At 38.4% G+C, this 22,193-nt stretch overlaps 1 protein-coding gene across 2 annotated transcripts in view; it reads right to left on the bottom strand.

Moving 5' to 3' along the window:
• The window catches only part of UST (uronyl 2-sulfotransferase), a 158,511-nt gene that overhangs the window by 19,713 nt on the left and 116,605 nt on the right, over positions 1 to 22,193 (bottom strand). For both annotated transcript variants that reach the window (XM_010707216.4, XM_085217005.1), the window contains exons 6-7: positions 16,703 to 16,800; positions 15,594 to 15,751 (exon numbers count right to left, since the gene is read on the bottom strand). In XM_010707216.4, the coding sequence (XP_010705518.4) occupies positions 15,594 to 15,751; positions 16,703 to 16,800 (256 nt within the window). The remainder of the gene's footprint in view (positions 1 to 15,593; positions 15,752 to 16,702; positions 16,801 to 22,193) is intronic.

Genomic DNA, 22,193 nt, shown 5'->3' with positions numbered 1-22,193 from the left:
AAACCCTAAAACTATAAAGGATCATCTTTTTAAAATCTGCAAACAGAGTAGAATGCACCATATTCTTTCTATTTTAATGAAGTTCTATGGAAAACAAACTTAAAAAGATATCTGAGATTCATGGTTTCCATAGCAACCAAAACAATGGAAAAAAAATGATGAGAGTCTTGTCACGGCCTGTCCAAACCCCAAAAATTTGTCTCCAGGAGACTTGGATTAAGTTTATATGGAAGGGGCACCTACCACATTGGCTTGTGTACGTGCACTTACACATGCCAAAAGGGCCATAAGGCCCATGCTTTGACATAGGCACAGCACTCTGTTGGACATGAATGCGTGTATAATCATTGAGTATGTGGGTCCCAGAACACTTTTAAACTCTCCAGTTCAGCATCTAAATGGAGGCCAAGTTTTCCTATATGTGCTGGGGATATGAAATTGTGACTCTGAGCTCTCTTAAAAATACATTCCTCACCGGTATGGCCAGTGGCTATGGCCATCAGTCTCTGAGCAAACACGGCAGCCCAGGTACATCATGTTCACTTAACATTTCCTCCATCTGCTTGTCACGGTGGTTGACAGCATTTCTGGCATATTCCTAGAGCATTTAATTTTCTTAAGTGCATTTATTGAAGAAATGAAAACCCCATAAATGAGCAAATATAGAGTCCTCATAAACATAGCTACATTTTTTTTTTCATTTGCTCTGAGTAACAGTGGGAAATGAAAAACCACGAGGCTGAAGGAAGTGAAAGGACTATTTATGTATCATGGGAAAAATTAAACTGAGTTTCAATGCTTTAAAGTGTCCAACATCTGTTTATCAAAACACTTTTGTTGTACTTCTTTTGTCCTCAATTATGCAGTCTGACTGCTCTGACTTATGAAAACTGCACTAGATTCTTCCTTTGATTTTAATGACAATCTGTGTAAGTTCTGCCACTACTTTGAAACCAAAATGTTTGGCTGGCATTTCCAATTGCCAATAAAATATATGAATGTATCAAGTGCCCTTTCTTCATAGAGTTGCTCACATGTGCACACACATTCTGTAAAGATGTGTGGGTCTTGGAGTTCTTCCCTTTCTGTGCATGAGATACAAAGGCTGTAAATTTTTGTTTCTGTTAAAATAAAATCTGTTGAAGAAGTGGAATGTACACCAAGATGTGGCTTGAAAGGATAACAGAAAACAGCCTGCGAATTGAACAGTTGAATTAAGCAAGAAATCAAGCCACTGATTTCTACAAGAAGCTTTCAAAAACATGCACCAAGGAAAATAGCTTTCATCAGTTCAAAGCAGAACTTTTCACCAACCGTTGAGTCTGTCCTTAAAATAGGCTAAATAATATATTCCACAACTGCAAAAAGCACTGGAACTTACCAGGGGACCACAAGCCATATTCCACAAGCAGTAGAAGGCAGTGCCAAGCAAATACTGAAATTCAATATACAGAAAAACATGCTTTTCAGTTCACTGCTGTTCTGTTATTAAAAATTCTAGATGAACAGGGCTGACATTTTGGTAAGCTGTTTGCAAGTGTTTAAGAAGACGGAGGCTTTCTGCTGTCATCCACTGGCATAGCTGCACCAAACAGGCAAAGTTGTGCAAGCTGCAATTTGTACCTGTTATTTTCAGCATATAAGAGCTGGAAATGATCGACTATAAAGGGGTTTGCAGTCCCAGAGAAGCTGTTCTTAGTATAACAGGATGTATATACATGTATATCATGATCCTATTCAGGATAACGTCTTTCTATCAAATGCTTCAACACAAACAGCACTCATTTCATCCTTTTTCACCATGTTGACTGGAAAGATCAATCTGCCATTTTTAAATGAACAAAATAATCTGAACAAGAGAAATCTGTTTCGCTGCACTTAAAAAGATTGTATGTTCTCTAGCATTAAGCATCTCATCTGATCTGTAAAGAAAATCAATTCGTTTAACACAGAATTGTGGGCTAAACTAAGTACCTCAAGACAGGAAAGACCATGATCTCTTCAAAGCGTTCTCTGGCATCCTGGATTTCCATCTTATATTCTGTCCTTAATGGTATTTAACTGGCACTCAGAACTTACCACTACATCTGACTGGGCTAAATTCAGATCGGGAATGCTTAAGGTAAGAATTCAGAGAAAACAAACAAAATCCACCTGAAAGATCCAGAAATTCTGAAACAATAGCCCTAAGGAAGACATAAATCACTACTGTCTGATACTTTTATGTAAAACTGGACAAACAATAGTCCCTATGAACTAGGATTCAGTGCAGGAAAGCAAACTGATGTCTTCTCAAGCAGTGAAACCTGAGTTTCACTCGGGTTAAAACAGGGCAAAACTAAAGACACACTTGACGTGTGGCTTTTTTTTTAAAAAAAAAAAAAAGATAAAAACATGGAGCAGGCAGCTGGTGAAATTACCTTGCTGCCAAATATCTGAGCAGTTTGTTTGATCATAGTCTCCTGCTCCAGTTGGCCCGGCCTGCCGTGCCCTCTTCACAATCCCTTCGCAGTTTTACTGCTCAAACTCCTTCCTTAGATCTCCCGTTTTCTGCATTTCATTCTCTCCAGGCACTCTTCTAGCAGCTGCTTTTGTCTCCATGCAGGGAATTCTCAATATTTTACTGGAATAGATCTTCATCAGTCAGGTTGGCTCTTGGTAAAGAAATCATGGGTTTCTACTGCATTTGTTTGCCACAGAGGGAACCAGGACATAGACTTTGTTGTTGGAAACACTCCAATAAAAAATACTACGAAAGTGCTGTAATGAAACAGAAATAAAACTAAAATCCACCCAGACAATCCTCCCCCATCCTCCAAAACCTCAAAATAGCACTCACTGGTGTGTGGATCTATTGGATAGGCAAGAAGAACACTAGTAAGGCACAACATACACTGTTCTTATACGCATACTTCTTTCTTGCTTCTAGAAGCACTACTAAATGCAAGTTCCCTGACAGCATCCATCTGCACTCAACTTACACTACTGCACAGGACAAGTGAGAAATATTCTTACCTCTTGCCTACTGAGCCCCTGCCATCCTTCCACAATGCAACACACGCTGTGGGAATCCACACAGCTCTGTGACAGTGACATCAATGGAAAGCCGGAAATGTCTACGTGGTTATTTGCAAGCCCTGAAAGTGAGCTTCATCTGATCAAAGTCAGATGTCTACCTACAGCTGAGCTACCCTCTTTTTTAGTATTTTATAGAGGTGGTGAAAGAGCAAGGCCTCTCATCCTAAAATAAAGTCAACATTTCTCTTTATTGATAAAAAAGAAGCTGAAAATAACTAATTAATTTAATACAAAAGCTACAAAAAGAGGCATTAATTTTATGATGGGTTAGAAGAGCCACTGGGAGGTGACCATTCTTATCAGAGGAAGGACAGGAATACCTAACAGTCTGGAAAAATTCACCTGAATGTCTAGGAAAAACCAGTAGGAGTTTTATAGAGAAACATCCATCCAGTACCGCAAATGAGTTTAACTGTCTAGGCATGGCTGTATGAATACCACAAAAATAATGACATACTGTGAGTGACCAATACTTCATTCAAGCAGTAATCTTATTTCTAAGATACCTAAACAGCTTCTGACATCAGCTGATATTTATTATGTATCACAGAAAAGTGATCTGATCTGTAATTGTGAGAATAGAGAAGTTTGGGAGGAAAGAGAGAAAAGAGACCAGAAATAAAAAGTAATAAGTAGGATGCTAAATTGAAGAGCATAATAAAAGTGAAGGAAATAAAAAGAAAGTAGAAGGCAAATATTTAAATAAGTGACTGAAAAGCAGTTTTACCACTGTTTGTGTGAAAACTGAACTCTAGCTTCTAACATACAGGGAAAAGGCCACTGTTTCTGTGGCTTTTAAAATTATTTTTTTTAAACCAATCTCATCTCAGTGACATTTTCCTCATAATGCATTGTGTTCCCAATAGCCTATCATTTCTTCATGGATAGAAACAAACAAATAACCTCCCTTTGTTCTTTTTTTGCTAGATTCAGCAGTGCTTGTTATCCCTTTCCTTGTCTCCTTTTCCTTCTGTGAAAAGCAAGACATTCAGTAACATAGCAAACTGTTTGTAGATGAGTCAAACCAGTCAAAAAGCAGGATTGGAAAAGACCAAGTCAAGTATGCATTCTTAGTTCTAAGCCCTGCATTTGCATGTTCTGTAGCACCAAAGATGCAATGCTCACAATGATTTAGGGGTATGTACGTATCATAGTACAATGATACAATGCACAGTAATACAACAGTTTTGTATACCCTTCAAAACTCAATTAGGAGAAAAGCTTTGGAATAGGACAGACCACTATAACTATCTACTCAACATTCTCACTACACAAAAGCTGTTAAATGGAATCATACCACAGAAGGCATAGATAGGATCAGGATATATTGCTTTATCAGTGACCTGGCAGGACATGAAGTTTCTTCTCATGAAGATGCACAGAGCTAAGTTAATCCAATAGTAACAGGGAAGCTGGAATGGAGGAATCACAGAAAGCCATAGAGAAAGCAAACTGTGAAAAAGGAATATTTCAGGGCCTGAGAACTGAGCAGGAGCATGGACAGACAACAGATGCTGCTCCAGACATTCATCAAGCAGCAAAGCTGGAAAGGATGGATAAATGCTTGGGTTTACTTGTTATAATGGAGCAATTGTAGGAAGATGGCTATTTAAGTCACTGCCCCTTGGATAGCTCTTTTATTTCTCCTGAGTCTTCAATTATTATTCTTCTCTTTCTCTTCAGTACCCCCATTTCCCCTGAGTATGCACTCAGCAGCAACTTGCATTCCCCAGAAATACTCCCACTAGCTGCCTGGAAAGCCATTCATGCTAGAGGGCAAAACACTCTTCTGACATGAAGATGCCTTTAAAACCACAAGTCATCTTCAGAAATCAAATTGCATGGAGGTGCACGAAGAATTCCTCCAAGACCAATTTTGGAGGCAAGTGAATTCAGACAACTCACAAACATCAGCAGTAATTTCATTTGAGTAAGCATGTTTGGTATTTTCAAATCCTCCCCCCAAACCACACACCTCTTTGCACGTGCACTTCTTTTTAAAATATTTTCTTATTGGTCTGTTTTTATGCTCATATTTTGCCCTCAGCCTATATATGATAAAACTGTTTGCTGGGTGAGCCCTGGAGAACCAAGCAGACCAAACACTAATGCTCATATGGATTTTATTTAGAGGGGGGAAAAAATCCCTTAAGTTGAGTAGTTATGTTATTTTGAACTGGTTTTATATTTTATGTGTACATAGTGGAGCTGGAATTTCAGGGCTGGCTTTTGTTTGCATTCATCATGAAACATTTGTTATATGAGCTGCTGCTACTGCTACCAAAACAGCTGCTGCTCACTGCTAGAAAACCAGAGCCCATCTCAACAGTTTCTTTCTTTCCCTGGTAAGTCTATCTGGAAAATGATGTTTCTACAGAAAACTGCCTTTATTAGGCTTCACTGTCATCCTGAACATCTTTTATCTACGCTGAACATGGGCCTGAAAAGGGATTGATAAATTAGAGCAGATGCTCCTGAAATATCTACAACTAAAGGCAGATCAGAACTACAGCTGTATGAGCTCCCTGCTCTGCTACACTTCAAATGTGACAGTCTTCCCATCAGTTGTTCTTAGGACTTAACCAGAATTCAGCTTATCTATCATAAATCACTACTTTCTACCATCAGGAAAAATGGAGCCATAAATTGAGTACATCAAATGGCTTGATATTCCTTCACATAAAAGATTTCTTTGCCCTAGAAATGCTGCTGTCTAGTGGCTAGGGCAATTTGTAGGAGACTGCTTCCATATCCAGAAAAAAAATACAACACCCAGCCATCTGACAATCTACGCACTTTTCTGAAGATCTGAAGGCAAACCATGACCCAGCAGATGAGTGGACTGCAGCCTGAGTGCTGAGGTCAGACTCCCTGAACGGCATATAAGCTGAATTTTAATACACTACTTACTTTGTTACAAATACTGAAATACTTCCGGGCTGTTCTTGTTGCTTCCTGGCAATTTCATATTGGCAGTGACCTCTGTCACCTCATTCTCATCTTTTAAGTGAAAATTTATCCCGGACTTTAGCAGAATTTCTGCAGGACTCCACTCTTTTTGAAGTAAGGGGAGGCTACCGAACAATTAATGCCTATCAGTTTAACTAAATTTACTTTCAGGAACATTTGTTTTTTTTCTAATAATACCTGAACAACTTACACTTCTGAACAGGTTTTGGATAGAGATCCTGCTGAAAATCAAACTTGTACCATCTCATATCCATGTACTTGGTGACTCCTTCAAGGAACTAGCTGATCTTCAAATCTCTAAAAAGAGTCATACTGACTTTTCTCAAATGTCTAAGAGTCCCATTTCTTATTATAGTTAAATGGGATTCTTTCACCAGTAGCTGTTCAGATCATCATTGCAGCCCTTAGAGTAATGTTAACTACCTTCTATTCTTACAATATAGCTGATGAGATTTTTAAAGTGCAGTAACCATTGAGCAAAAATTGCAGATAGAAAAAAGCAGCCCAACTGGAAATAGCACACTAATTAAATACAATAAGATCACAATTCAGAAGAAAGGAGTGAGAGAGGGAAGATGAGACCAGAGAGCAGTAGTCTCATCTTCCCTCTCTCAAAGATGCTCTTTGCTACTACATTTATAAATTTGTGATTCAGCTCCAAGAGGATTCCAAAATGGAATCCTTCAAGCCATGTTTAGTAAAAGCCTCTTCTCTTGTACAGCTTCTTGGAAAGTAAATTTTCAAGAGGGGCAGGTCAAAAAGGCTGGGAAATTCCAGCTGAGAAAGGAAGTTGGGAACATAAACTCCAAGAAAGCCTTCAGCAATGGGGCTCTGGAATGGTGTGAAGTTATGCTCAAGTGAGCAGATTATCCCCTCAGGAGTGATGGCTGGGAGACAGACCAAAAGAAACGTGTAGCAGCTGAGAGCTGCTCTGCTAACACATTTCCTTACTTTTAATTCCTATAACTTTGTAACTAAGGACCAATAACTATTTCTTTTTTCTCTTTTTTCTTTTCTTTCTTTTTTTTTTTTTTTTTTTTTTTTCCCCTAATAGCAATTACAGAAGTCTTAAGGAGGCTTAGAGGTCTTCAGATGACTGTAGGACTCCCATTGTGACCTCTAGAGTAATTAATCTCTTTAGAGATGCACAGGACACAGGTGGGGAAGGGGTCACATCTCACAACTCAGCAGGCACTTGACACTTAGTATCATCTATTGATTTGTTCCAAATCTCTTTATACTAAGACTTCAATCTGCTTTACCAACAGGATAGGTAAGAACGGTGACCTTTTCAATCATAGCATTTTCTCCCTTGAGTGTGCCTGATTGTCAACTCCCCCAGTACCCAGTGTCTTCCTTCCCATCTCAGATCTTTTTGTTCAGACATGGCTGAAAATAAGTTTTGGTATTAGCTTTAATGCCTTTAGCAAGCTGTATGCAAGAAAGAGCCTCCCTATAATTTCACTATCAGAATTCATGCTCTTTCATGTTTTCCTCATTTTAATTATTATAGCAAATCATTTTTATCACTGTAAAACCTGATTATAAATTGCTATGTTTATGTGAAAGCCCAACATAATTCTCTAGGAATGGCTACTCATCTTCACTGTAAAAAAACAAAAACAAAAAACAAAAAACAAAAAACAAAAACAAAAACAGGCAAAATCTTGCTAATTAAATTTATTAATTTTCTTTTTCATGTTTACTTTACCTCTAATACTTTCTATGACATTTCAGAACCACCACAGATACTTTCTGATGCTACTCACACTGCTCTTACAAGATGTCTTGGGGATGAGAACAATCAATTTAACATATAACCTATTCTATTGCTGTTACAATGGACAGGTCTTATGATTAGTTTGAGAGGTAAATTACAACAGCCTACTTTGAACACTGAAAGGATTATGCTTCTGAAAGCAGACTGAATAGTCAGCTCAGGTCTGTCCCACACTGTTGCTGTTTCCTTCTTGTCAGATATGCTCAATTTTCAGTTGAACACATTTATCTCCAAACACTGCCCCTGAACATGTATTGTGGCGCAGAGTCATATTCATGCCAAATTCTGAGTTGTTACAAAGATACATTACTAACATGAGTTCTTCATATTCCACCTCAGGGAGCTTGGTTGTTACCAAACAGGTGAAATGAAGACCTGTGAAAACTTCCTGGAGCTGAAGCAGGCCCATTAACTGAAATTCAGCCATCCGCCCTGTCTACTATGCCTTATGCTGTCTGAAGAGAGGTCAAAGTTGTTAAAGAAGCCATTTGTGTAGTGTTACTATTATCATTTTTTATGTAAATGTTACTTTAAAGCATACATAATAAAAGAGGTGTAAGTGGAATTTTATTGATTAAAATAGCACTATGATTTTATTTATAAGTTAGTGAAGAAGGAATGAACCATCACTGCAAGCTTTAATTGTCAGTCATAAAAAAAATTCTGTCATTCTGTCATCAGTGACCTTGGACTATTTACAAGACATTCCTAATGCTGTATGTGAATGCAGCATTCCCTCTGTACCAGAGCTGTAACAATGCTGCTTGCCCATGCATTTTTCATTTCTTTATACTCAAGGAAGGAAACATTGCAAAGATGCATCAGGGAATTAACCTTGGATGAATAGCAGGAGCACTGTTACAAATCCTTAACATCTTTAGTGACTGATATGCTCATTAGATAAACGTTACAGTTTCTTATAAGACACCAGCATCAACCCTTCAAAATTATCTCCTGACACAAGAGAATGCACATGAATTCTTGGCATATGGGATGCAAGGGTTTGGCTGACTCACCCCTTGTGATTAAGACCACAAATACGTTTTGTTTTTACTTCAAGAAAGTATGAAATTACATCTGTGTCGGTTTAATGCAAAACCAGACAGCCCATCAATAGATCTGATAAAGAGAAATTGAAACAATGCAAGAATCATGAAGATGTAGAACAAAATGCAGAATCTGGAGGCTGAAGTCTTTTGGAAATGCACTACACAATGAAGATGAAGCTGATAGTGGTCTTGCCTTCAGAATACTAGAAGTGTGAATGTATTATACAGAAAATTTAACAGAGAAAACTCTGTTCATGGTGGAGAGACTATGACAAGAGTATTAAAAAAATAAAGCATCTGACTTCTGGCTTTGCCAACTGATAACCATTATGAAAAAGGTGATGGAGAGGAACAATGTTGCAGACTGCAAAGCACAAGCTGGAGTTCCGAACACAAATCAGAAATGTATAGGCTTGGTCTCTGCAAAGGTTCATAAAGAACCACATGTTCAAACAGCAGCAGCAAACAGCATCCAGTGAGGTCTGTATATCAAGGGAAGACAATGTCAAAGAAACAGAGTTTCCAGAGAGAACTAACTAACAATCACAAGTATGGGGAAGGAAAAAAAAAAAGAAAAAAAAAAGGATGCAGCCTCTCAAAGAAATCCTTTTCTACTAGAACTAAACTTAGTGCCCAAGCTAGCAGTATTAATGCAAGCTAACATGTATTGTAGCCCCACCCCCCCCCAGTAAAAAGGAAAATTTCTATAATTCTATGTAACACTTAGCATATCTCTACAATACCTCGTACATTGTCACAGCTTCTATGAGTTTACATGACCAGAAACTTTACCAGAAATGCAACATTTGATTGAGGTTTTTCAGAAGATGATCCAAGGAAACAGGGACTTCACCTTCCATTACATCCTCCCTTCAGGAGAAAGGAGAACCATAGCAATAATTTTGGCAGATGGACCCATATTTTACAGATCCCTGTACTGTAAACTCACGGAGCAAATTTACCCTGGATGAGAGCCCTAGTCATGTCAGTCTCACAGGTACTTCACTCTTTTTCTCAAAAGGCATCATTCATTTTGGGTGAGATGATGCAATTATAGGCAAATCACAGAATGGCTTGGGTTCGAAAGGACCTCAAGGATCATCTAGTTTCAACACCCCTGCAGGGCAGGGTCACCAACCACTAGACCAGGCTGCCCAGAGCCACATTCAACCTTGCTAGATGTTCTGCTGCATAACCACACACACATGGACCATCTCTAATCCAATAAGAACATGTTTGCAGGGAACAGTAAATAAAGTAGACTTGATCTTAGGATACCTACAAGTTCTCTGTGGGCTTACCAAATTCTCTTGCTACATCTTCAGTGTTGCTCGCAACTGAAAATTGAGATTTAAACTATCCTGCATAAATCTTTCAGTGCCACAGTTCTGTTTCCTGTGTAATACATGCATGTCCTGTGATTGCCACACCTTTCTGAGCAGAACAAAAAAACCACAGCTATTATGAGCTGCCAATCTTTTCCGCAGTACTTGCCATAGAGAAGCTAAGAGTCTGAGATGAATCTCCAAAAGATCTAGAGGCTCTCTTGTAAAAGAAAGTCATGAGAAAGCTCAGAAGTACTCAATTCTTTCCAAGAGTTCCTATTCATAAAACAGCTTGGTTTATTCACAAAGGGATTTGAATCCTCTGAAAGTCAGAAAACAACATATTTTCCTACTATGGAACTGGAAAGAGTGTTTCCACTGATTTTCCTTATCACTGATTTTCCTTATCGCTGATTGCTGCATTCACTAACTTCAAGGCATCTCAAGATCAGACAGCTTGTTTTTATCCCTTCACTCTAAAACTTATTTTCATGGCTGAAGAGTTACGTAACATATTTGACACTACCTTCAGCTTTATAAAACAGGCCAAGGAGCACAGTTTTTGTGCAGACTGTCCAAGGTGCTATTGACAAAATGGCAAATAAACTTCCTCTGGGGTTATGTGCTGTTACTCCTTCCCTTCCCCATCTTGCTTGCACACAAAGAAAAGGGAATTTGTTTCATAATACAGTAAATAATAACATAATTAAACACTCTGCATAAACTGCCTGTTCTCACATACTCATTGTTTTAAAGCATTCTTCTGGATAATTTTGAAAGTTCAGAGATTGAAAACACAGATAGCCTGTTCATATTCCTATTTGTATTTTCAGAACAGGATGTTGGGAGATAAAGAAGAAAACACTACTCAGACAGAATGTAAACTTACATGTGCTATTACCATTGGCACAGTGTTCAGCTTCCCTCAAAGTCTGAAAAAAGCAGGGAGATTACACCACCTTCTGGACAAAACTCTTTAAGCCACATATACAACTATTGCACGTAATGGATGGGAATCTGCCACCAAAGCATTATACAATTAGCTATTTCTTGAGGCCAATTTCATATTTTACTTCCACACACAGTTCAGAACTTTCCTTTTCTACAGAAAACTTTCACACAGAGTGACTGCTCTTGAGACTTGCTCCCAAATAATTTTAGGGAAAGCAGAAAGCTTTTTTACAGGGAAAGGCAAAAGAAGTCTCTGAAGATTTCAAATTTTCCCAAGTTCTGTTTTAAGAAAGCAAGAGAAGCAAAGAAATGATCCAAAGAATTGGAGAATTTAAATTTGATCTCATCCAAGTTGTTTTTCCTCTCACATCAGGAGCAAAGTGTTTCTAGGTGAGAGAAAGATTGCGCATTTATGCATAAGAGATGAGAAAATTTCTACTTTTCTTTCCACTCAGCATTCCCAGTTCTGCCCTCTCCAGCAAATATGGCTCATTAGAAGAAGGCAGAACTTAGAAGCTGCAGATCGCTTGTTCTAATTTTTTCTTAATTTCATTTCATTTTGTACTGAACAAAGGCAGAATATAAGATGACGGCTGTTCACAGACACTGCATAAGAAGCACTGTCTCCTTCTGTAAGATTTCTTTCAATCTTTCTTCTCTTTCTGACTATCAGCTATGCCATGGAAGTGAGGTATAACCTGCAAAAATGAATAAGTCTGACCAGTTATTTTTCCTTCAGTTGTGCTCCTGAGAGTAAGGAGAGATTCTGCACGTAAAGTTACTCCGTAACTATTTCAGGCCACTCACATTGCAAAGAAATACTTTCAAATTCTGAAGTAAAATTAATCCAAGGTTCTGCAATTGGACCCTCCCTGCTACAGTGCTGGTGAAAAAGAAAAGAAAGGCAGAACATTGAGCAACTTTTAGCATGATAGCAAAGAAACATAATAAACAAAGTTACCGACCTATTTATCTCACTATCCTCCCCCACTTTTGATGTCTTGTCAAAAGCTGTTGTCGCTATCAAGCTAGAAGATGTTTACTACTTTGGACAAGACAACCACTACAAGAACAGCTTGATTTTGACATCAACATTAACAAGACACCTAATATCAAGGAGAGTAGAAAAGGAAAAAGAAATAGGAACCCTATAGCACTAAAGAGTGCTACAAGATTAAAAGGTTCCATTTTAAGTTTCATCACAACAAAAGCTTTCACAGTGTTGCATACTGTTATAAAACACATGTCAAAATATTCAGCAACTGGATTTCCTCAGGGCAACATTTTATTAATGCAATGAAGGAAATTATTCTTCTTGTGTCCTCAGACACTGAAATTCCTACCTTCTTTCACAGTCTCCTCTTGTCAGCTTACACAAAACATAATGGAATACATCACTGGTGTCACCAACAAATGCACTTAAGTCACATTACATTTAACAGTTATCTCTGCCATTATACACAGGCAGACAGCTGCACTTACATTTCTTTGCTGCAATACTCTGCTATCTATCTGATCAATAGAGTCACAGTTTTATCGGTCCTTTACTTCAGAACAATAGCTGTGAAGTATATTTGACAGTAAAAAGGCTCTGGGCTTTGTTTTCTTGCTTGGAGGACAGTGAGCAAGAAATTTTTAATAAATGTTCTTAACTGCTGTCAGATGATAAATTCTGCTGCTGACAAAAAGGAGACAGAAGACACTTTAATAAGGTTTGCATAGTTAAAATAAAAAAATAGAGATGAGAAAAAGTAAGCTTCGGTATTTCCTGATTTGTAGTATCTCCAGTCTACACTGAGGGCTCCTGACAATAGCAAGTTTGCATGGATGAGAGCAGTAGTGAGCTGGTGCCCACCCAAAGCAACTGTAATAAGGAGAAGGGTCCCAACTTTGGAAAGAAAAAGGAACTTAACCCCAAACTCCCACAGCTGTCTCTTGAATGCTTTACAAGCGCAACTACAGAAGTATCCAAAGGTCACACTGTGCAGCACTCATAGTTTTATGGACTTGAGTACATCCAGTATTTCACTATCTACAGTGGGAAGCAGGTGCTCTTTATTTTTTTTAGAGTATGATATTGGTGAGACAGCAACCACCAATTTTATACTTCACTTTACTTTGCACATAATCCATGAAAGCAGTATTGGATGGAAACTGCCTTTCTTCAACTATTTTCTGCTTTGAAGCAGATCTATAAATCCAAATGTTTAAATGTGTCTCATCTATAACAAGTGGGCTCTAGTACAGAGATTCGCTAGCCTGCGAGTGACTGCAAGGACCTTCCAGAGATGGTCCTCTCCTGTATTTTTTTCATCTTAGCATGTTCATCTGATAAAAAGTAAGTTCTGGAAAAGCATTGCCTTTTTCATACAAAGAGAAGAAAGACTGCCATAACAGTATCTCAGATAAAGCAGCAGTTTAGTAGACAAAGGTATATTTTATATAACTAATCTGCAAGTGTTAGTTGTGACAAGAAAGTTGGGTTTAGCCTGATTTATCTGCTGCTTTGTGGGGTCACCATGCAGCTGGGCTGGACAATAGCATCCCTTCCTCCCTTCCTCCGAGCACTTCATGATGCAACAGCAGAGGGTGTTGCAGATCAGGTCTAAGGTGCACTGAAAAGAACTAAGTAGCATTTCTTACATAGCGCTTGTATTTTTTTTTTTTTTTTTTTTTTGACTGATTCTGTTAAGTCTTTTGCAAGCATTTGCACCAACTCTGAAATAATCTGAAAATAATAATGATTTAAAATAAAGATCTTTGCATGTATGAAAAAAGCAGAGTTAACACAAAGACGCTGCTTCTATTCTATTCCTCAGTCTTACTCAGTGAATGGTAAAAACCAATTCAACTTTAATCCACATGAGGAATACTGAAGGAAAGGGATAAATCTTCATACAGTATTGGTCTCATGCATGAAAGCCCAGAGAAGAGGAAATTGCTGCCCTGAAATGTGGGATCAAATCTCCCAGAGATACTGCAATATGCACAGAGAGAAAAAAGACTGTCCAGCACTTATTCATTCTCGGAGACTGCTTATTTCACATTTCACAATTTCAATGGCACCCTGGTGAAAAATTAAGCCCCAGCAAGCTGTTTTTAGCTTCCCAAAATGGAAGAGAAGTGAAAATCTGTGCTGCATAGAACAGCTGAAAAACTGTATATATTCCCATAGAAAAATCTGCTGACTCTGGAAAGCATCCTTCTGTTGATTCTCTACCTCCTTCTGGCCTAGCATCTGCACAGAAAAAAACGCAAGGAAGACTTCCACATGCTAAAAATATAGGTCTTGTTATTTTAAAATTCAAAAGAAAAGAGAATGCCATTCTTTCTCTTTAATAATTGTACACTGCTTAATACAAAACTTTCAAAGATGCATCCCAGAAGGAGGGACTGGGCGACAGTCACGCACTGAAGTCTTTCATTTTTTCAAAACAACTGATTGCTATTACAGCTGCTCTCAATCAAAAGCCAGTGATAAGCTTCATGCATTACAAACAAAATTCAGTGTTTGATTCATATGTTTTTTAATATACAAATTAGTACAAAACATACCTTTCAGTGGCTGTAGGCATTTCAATTGACATGAATGCAACAGTCACCGTGCAAGAAGCAACTTTTACCCCTTCTTGGTTCATACCATATTAACAGCCCAATTGAATGCAAGCAGCAGACCAGTTCTGCCAAAATGATATGCACAGCTCCACAGAAGCACCTTATTTCTTGATTTAAGCATAGGATACAAAACTGTTCACTAGAGAGGCGGAACAAAAAATAAGCAGTGGAAGGAATGGACTGAACATAACAAGAGAATGCCTTCAGATTGATGCTGGGGTGTAAGTTAAGATGCTGATTAAGTGCTTCTGTTTTCATTTCTCTACTGAAGTTCACTGAACTCTTTATTTCTGACTGTGCTTTCTACTCAGTGTACTGTAGGCATACATTATTATTGGTACTTCATCTAATTTCTGTTTAAGTGAAGAATTATTTCACCATAGTTGGTTAAAATCACAGCAACTCAGTCAAGGTTGAGGGCAAATAAATATTCTGCTATTTAAGTATCCCCAGTGTTCAGCTCCCAACCCATTTCTTCTAGGCTTCCTTATGTAGATATTGCTGACATCTTGAGACTTGACACTTGTTTGAGAGCTGAATATGTCAGAATTAAAAGAAGAAAAAGCCACTCTAGAGATAATTGTGAGGCTTTGGGGCACGTGGCAAGATTACTGAACACTAAGTGATTGCCTGGGAATGAAAACCACTCCATGACATTAAGAATAAATGTAGAATATATACCCTATCCCATCAATCAAATCTGCTCTCTAAAAGGAATATAAATCTCTTCACTGACTACATAAGAAAGAAAAATTTACCTTCCAGTGATCCTCCAGATTTTGCCAACATTTGTGTGAATGTTATGTTTTTAAAGGTAAAAGTTACCTGGGTTTTTGTAGATGCTAAGAACATCCTTGAAATAATGAGGTAAGAATCTTTCTAATAAAAGCAGCACATCCTCCAACTCCTCCAGAATCCCTACAAGCAGGAAGTTTTCATTAACGTTCAGCTTTGCTCTTTCAAGGGCCCATTCACCAGGTTCCCTGTATGAAATTAGAGGCGGGAGAGGAATAAAGATTAAAAAAAAAAGGGGGAAGAGAATGGGTGTTTAAATACACAATTACCTTAGAAACTCAAGTTAAATATGCAAATGTAAGCAAATGTAAGCAAATGAAGTGAAAATACCTAAAAAAAAAAACCTGTTTGTAAAGATACTTAAAGACAAAAGAATGAACACATTAGAATTTGTTATAACTGCCTAAAGAAAATATGGCTTCTATAATAAATTTTTGGAAATATCCACAGTTCTTCCTATTATGGAGAAATGGTGGCAATCAATAAATATAATACCTTGAAGTTGAACAAGGTTAATAAGGAATTTGCTGTGTTCAACAATATAAAAGCATTTCAAAACAAGAAGGTATTTCTTCTTGGGAAGGAATTGTTCACATATTGCATAAAAGTTTACTATACTACAAAAAAAAGTTTACTATACTACATCAATAATATAGCAACACGTGAATGGCATAAATAGACACATCAAACATGAATAAGTTCAATTACAGTGGTAGAAGGTTACACTTTACATAATTTTAAGCATGATCCCTATTTATTACATGGAAACCTGGAATTCCTACGATATAGATCTGGTCTCAGCATCTGAGCAGAGCTAATAAGTAGGTATTAAGTTAAGGCACAGGTAAAACAAGTATGTGAGGTCACTACCAACTCAGAAGAGAAAAACCCAGATGATTACATCCAGATTTGATACATTATTCAGGAGTGAAATCAAATAAAAAGGACAATACTACGTTTGTACATTACCCTTCATATTAAAAAATACATTCACACATGCAGTTATCACATGCATCATCACACTGTACTCAGTTTTCTACTGTACTTCAAATAACTACTGCCTCCAATCACCAATTTTTGACAAAATACTGTCAATGGATATTGCTGAGCAGATTGGGATACCTCATATATTTATTTACCTGCATCTTGGATGCTGTCCACAGAAATAGGGTATGATATAAAATAACCTGGGATTGGAACATTCAGGGTAGTTTTCAAGGATACACACATTAATGTCCTGTGGGTGAGAAAACAGAAAACAAAGTTGATTACTGTGTTTTCTCTATCAACAACTGTTTTTTTTCATCTCATACCTTACACAGTATCTCAGAATCACAGTTTTGCTGAGGCCATACTAAATACCTTAGAAATAATCCACTTTCATTTTAATACTTTTAAATTTTGTTGGAAAGCTGCTGGAGAAAAAAGTGATTTCTTTCTATAATGTCTTGCTGCAAGTAACACCTTTTCATACAGGGATTAATGCGTGATTCAAAGCAGGGCAAATGGATCGACTTTCTCAGTGAGGTATATAAAATATTCAAGATATTGTTTTCAGACTTGTCTCTGGGGCATATTCAAAAGAAAGAAAATATAGATAAAATTGAGACTATTATTTTATTTATTTTATTCTGCTTCATATGATGGCTGGAATGAACAAATATAAGCTGTAATTCACACGACTTGCTCATGATATGAAAACATAAATCACCTTTGATTGCAATTCAGGACATTTCTGAGATGTTCAGAAATGAGCCTATCATATAAACCACATTGAGAAAAAAGCTTATTAGAAAGTATTTTATCACTTTCCTGATTCATCAGTCTATCAGAACTATTTATCATTTCTCAACAGATGAGGCATAGCTATTGAACCTCAAGGAAACGCATCCCACTTCCCATTTTACTCAGCTCAGTGATAAACATTCCCTACAGTGGGATTGAATTCCACTGTCTTTATCTAGCCTAATAGAGCCTTATTCTGCAGGCAGATTCCAATGAGACTTAAAGGGAAAAAAAAAAAAAAAAAAGGCAACTTAGCAAAGACAGATGATTCACATCTTTGTAAAAGTTGTCTTACTCATCTTTCTTCCACACGTGCTTCTACAATGCAATGGGCTTGGTAAACTGATGAATAATCAGACGCATACTTTATCGAGTAAATGAAATGGGGCAGAGATCATTTTAATGTTCATCATACCCTCTGAGAGCCAGAACTGCTCAGCAGCATGGGAGATGCACAGAGCAACCCTGTGCCAGTGAGTGCCCCGGGCAGTCCCAGGGCAGTGTGTGGTATGGAGTACAGTGGCAGCACTGGCTTCTGACACCCTCCATGCAGAAAAGCTCTTCCCAGAACTGAAGCCCTAACTTCATTAGTTTCACATCTGGGTCCAAAAGCCTGTTAAAAGTTGACTCTCATTTCCTCCTCTGTCTTACCCGTATGTAAATCAGATTTTGTGGACATATCATGAGATCATGGGCTGAAATTAGATTACATGGTGAAGAACTATCAGAGAAAACAGCATAAAAATTGCCACCTGGGGCACAAGCAACCCACCTCCCCTGCTCCCCGCAGTGTATTCAAGCAGACTTCGAAGGATTTGCCTTGCATACTTATTATAAGATTTACATCCAAGCAGTAATTTTTAAATTCAAGGCTCTGAGTTTAAATTAACCCTTGTGAGTCACTGCAACAAATAGTATTGAGAAATGTACTGGTAGCACAGTTGACACACTCCTTCTGTGATCTCAACAGTTCTTTCATGTTGTTTTTTAAACACAAGAGTCTTTATTGTTGCTTTTCAATACATAAAGGATGATTATAAGAAAGACGTCAAAAATCCTTTTCACCAGAGCCTGCAGAGATAGGACAAGCAGCAATAGTTTTTAACTGGAAGATTTATATCAGATGTTAGGAAGAAACTCTTCACTCAGAGAATGGTGAATCACAGAATGGCCTGGGTTGAAAAGGACCACAATGATCACCTAGCTTCAATCCCCCTGCTATATGCAGGGCCACCAACCACCAGACCAGGCTGCCCAGAACCACATCCAGCCTGGCCTTGAATGCCTCCAGGAATGGGGCATCCACAATCTCCTTGGGCAACCTGTTCCAGTGCGTCACCACCCTCCTAAAACTTTCTCCTAATATCTAACCTGAACCTCCCCTGTTTCAGTTTAAAACTACTCCCCCTTGTCCTATCACTATCCACCCTCATAGACAGCCATTCTCCCTCCTGTTCCCTTCAAGTAGTAGAAGGCCACAATGAGGTCTCCCCAGAGCCTTCTCTTGTCTAAGCTAAACAAGCCCAGTTCCCTCAACCTTTCTTCATAAGAGAGGTGCTCCAGCCGTCAAAGTGAAACAGTTCTCTGATTGCCCAGAGAAGCTGTGGGTGCCCCATCCCTGGAGGCACTCAAGGCTGGGTTGGATGGAGCCCTGGGCAGCCTGAGCTGGTGGAGGGCAGCCCGGCCCATGGCAGGGGGTTGGGGCTGGGTGGGCTTTGGAGTCCTTTCCAACCCAAACCATTCTGTGATTCTATGATAGTTAAAAATGACAGTTTTTTAAGATTCATTATATTTTTATTATAGGCATTATCAGAGACTTCTCAGGGATACATCCTCTCCAGTTTCCGTAATAACACCTACAGAATCTGGCAATGAATTTATAATTCACAGCAAGGACATTTATTGTTTCATTGCAAGAATAATGAATACGGTGAGTCAGGAAGTAATATTTCTGAGATTAAAAAAAAAAGAATAACATCCAATACAGGAGTGTAACAGATTCATCCTTCTCCTTCTGAAAGTTGTATTTGGTTAATACGGACAAATAAAACACTCATACAATAAAAAACAATGTACATTCACAAGAAAAATGCTGCAGCTTTAACAAGTGAATAGTTTTTACTTAATCAAAAATAAATGTTTAGTATTCCCTTGTAGTGTCAAGAGCTGAAGCTGCAGGATCACTGAAACAATTGGGACTACACTAATCTAAACTATTTAATGGCACTTCCCTTCAGGTTTCACTTGTGAAAGTGCAAAAGGACCTCGATGCAATAAAGGGTTAAGATAAAGGCCAAGTACATTTTCATGTGAATATCCAGTTTTCCACCACATAATGGCACACCCTTCATGTTCCCAACATCAAAAGCACCAAGTTTGCTCTGTGGTCAAAAGGCTGCCCCATTTCAATATCCTTTTACTACTGCCATTGCAAAAAGCAGTGTTATTTACTCACATCTGATCTGTATTACGGCTGCTGGATGGTTCCAATTTATTTGCAGCACCTGCTTTCCTTTCCTGTTTTAACGTATTCTTAATTTGTGAAACAAATCACCAGCATCCATCCATCCCCTCAGAGGAGATTTCACTGGGTGATACATGGAATTACCATTGATATGTGATGATACGTGGAATTACCATTTTTACCAAGGGGGCTGGGGCGTGTGTGCAAAAGCAAGTCTGGCTGAAGGTGTGTTACTCATCACATTACACAAACCTACACAAAGCTGCTCTTTGGCTGCTGGATGACTTGCACCAATTCCTGCTTTTTCTGGGCACAAAACACTAAGGTGATATTATGTTATTCTAGGCAGTGTTATTCTGTTATCCTAAGCCACATTCATGCTACATTTTTTCCATTAAAAGCATGTTTTTCCTAGCAGGATATAGATCTTCCAGGGCAGAAAGTTCTGTGAGACAAAAACTTGCAAGCTGACAGATGACAGTTTCTTACATTTAGATCGCTGGAGGAGTATTAGAGAAAAAAATAATTCAAATACAGCCGAGAAAGATACAGAAAGAAAGAAACAGAGCTACTTTGATCACACTCTTCCACAACAAAGAAAGGGATTTTGCTTTATTCCACAGTTCTCAACCACAATTCACGCTGCTCACATCCCGCTGGGCTCTGTCTGCAGCAACACAGAAGGCTCCCCAGAAACCAGTACTGGCCCTGCAGCAGCTCTGGGTTTGTCAGTAACAACAGAAACAATTTCTTTAAAAATATATATATATTTTTCTATTGTTAAAATTTGGGCGGAAATGGCATTTTGGTAGTGTTTACTTCCATCTTTAACACTGCCCTTCATAAAGAAATTGTCATGTGCCCTAATACACTAATCTGAGAACAAGATAGACCTACCAGAAATCTATCAAAGACATTTTATTATTTTTGGTAAGCTAATAATAACAGAACTATTTTATTTGCTCTCACATATGTCATCAGGGAAGTCTGCATGTGCTAAAAAAAAAAAAATACTGGATATAAAATTTGTTCTGGAATTTTAGTGCTGTCGCTAAAAGGGTAAACTTTCAAGCACCTTCTGTAGAACATGTAGCAATTTACTGAAGTTAATGTCCTTAATTCACTGCAAATACTGTATCATAATCATAATCTATCGTATTAGAAAGGTATGATCTTAGGTTTGAGAGTTGGGAGTTCTTTTCCCAATACAAAATTTTAAACTATTGAAAAAAATATATATATCACTTTTTGGCAGCAGAAGGAACACGTAAGTTGAAAAACAAGTTCTCGAGCTTCAAAACATTCTCTGCATTCTAAGTGTCTCAATCAAAAGTTACAGAAAAGCCAGATTCTGCCATGGATGTATGGCAATTCTTAGTATCACTAACAATTTAAAATAAAGACTAATAACTCAAATAGAATCACAGAATCACTAAGGTTGACAAAAGACCACTAAGGTCACCCAGTCCAAGCATCAGCCCATCCCCACCATGCTCACACCATGGCCTTCAGGGCCACATCTACACAGTTCTTGAACACCTCTATAGACAGTGACTCCACCACCTCCCTGGGCAGCCTGTGCCACTGCCTCATCACTCTTTCTGAGAACAATTTTTTCCTAATATCCAACCTAATACACACATGCCTGGCAAGTATTTTTCCATTAATCATCCATTAACCTGGGGAAAGCCAAAAAGTGGCCTTTCCTTCTCTGAAAGACTTCTCAATGCCCGCCCTGGTGGGGATACTGCAGCTCCCGTGGCAGAGCCAGGAGACCCTGCTACAGCCCGGACACAGTGCAGGTTCCTTGTTTGGGTCTGAAGGCAGTAGATGTGAAGTGCAGGTGTGTCATGGAGGCTACAGAGGAAGATGGGAGCTAAATAAATACCTTTCAAGTAGAAACATACTCATGAGAGGAAATGAAATAACATCATGCGGAAAACCAGTGAGTGTGCCCAGTCGATGGTGACCTCTGCTGCTCACAAGGCTGCTCTTAATACAGTGCCACAGTCAACGTCCCAGTACAGTCCTCACCATGGGCAGCCAAGAAAATTTTTTCTATTTTGCTGAGAGCCCCCAGAATTCTCTCAAGACTTTTCAAACATTTTCTCACTTGCTCAGTATTTGTAAGAAGGTCAAGCTGACCATTACATCCCTGGGATAACGTTGCATCATACAAACTAAACACAAACACAGAAATAAAAGATAAAATAACCTGCCTCTTTCTCTGACTCCTGCCTGTGGATCTCCGGGTACCTAAGAGCATTGGGAATGAGAATGTAAACAAAATGGCTCAGAAAATGGCAGAAGTGTAAATATGAGAGGAAAGAAGGAAAAGCTGGGAAAAGCTTTCCTACTTTGAAAGGCTGCAGAAAGATGTA

Source organism: Meleagris gallopavo, chromosome 2 (genome assembly GCF_905368555.1).
Source record: "Meleagris gallopavo chromosome 2, MGAL_WU_HG_1.1, whole genome shotgun sequence".
Lineage (NCBI taxonomy): Eukaryota > Metazoa > Chordata > Aves > Galliformes > Phasianidae > Meleagris > Meleagris gallopavo.
This window is presented reverse-complemented; position numbering and strand designations above follow the sequence as displayed.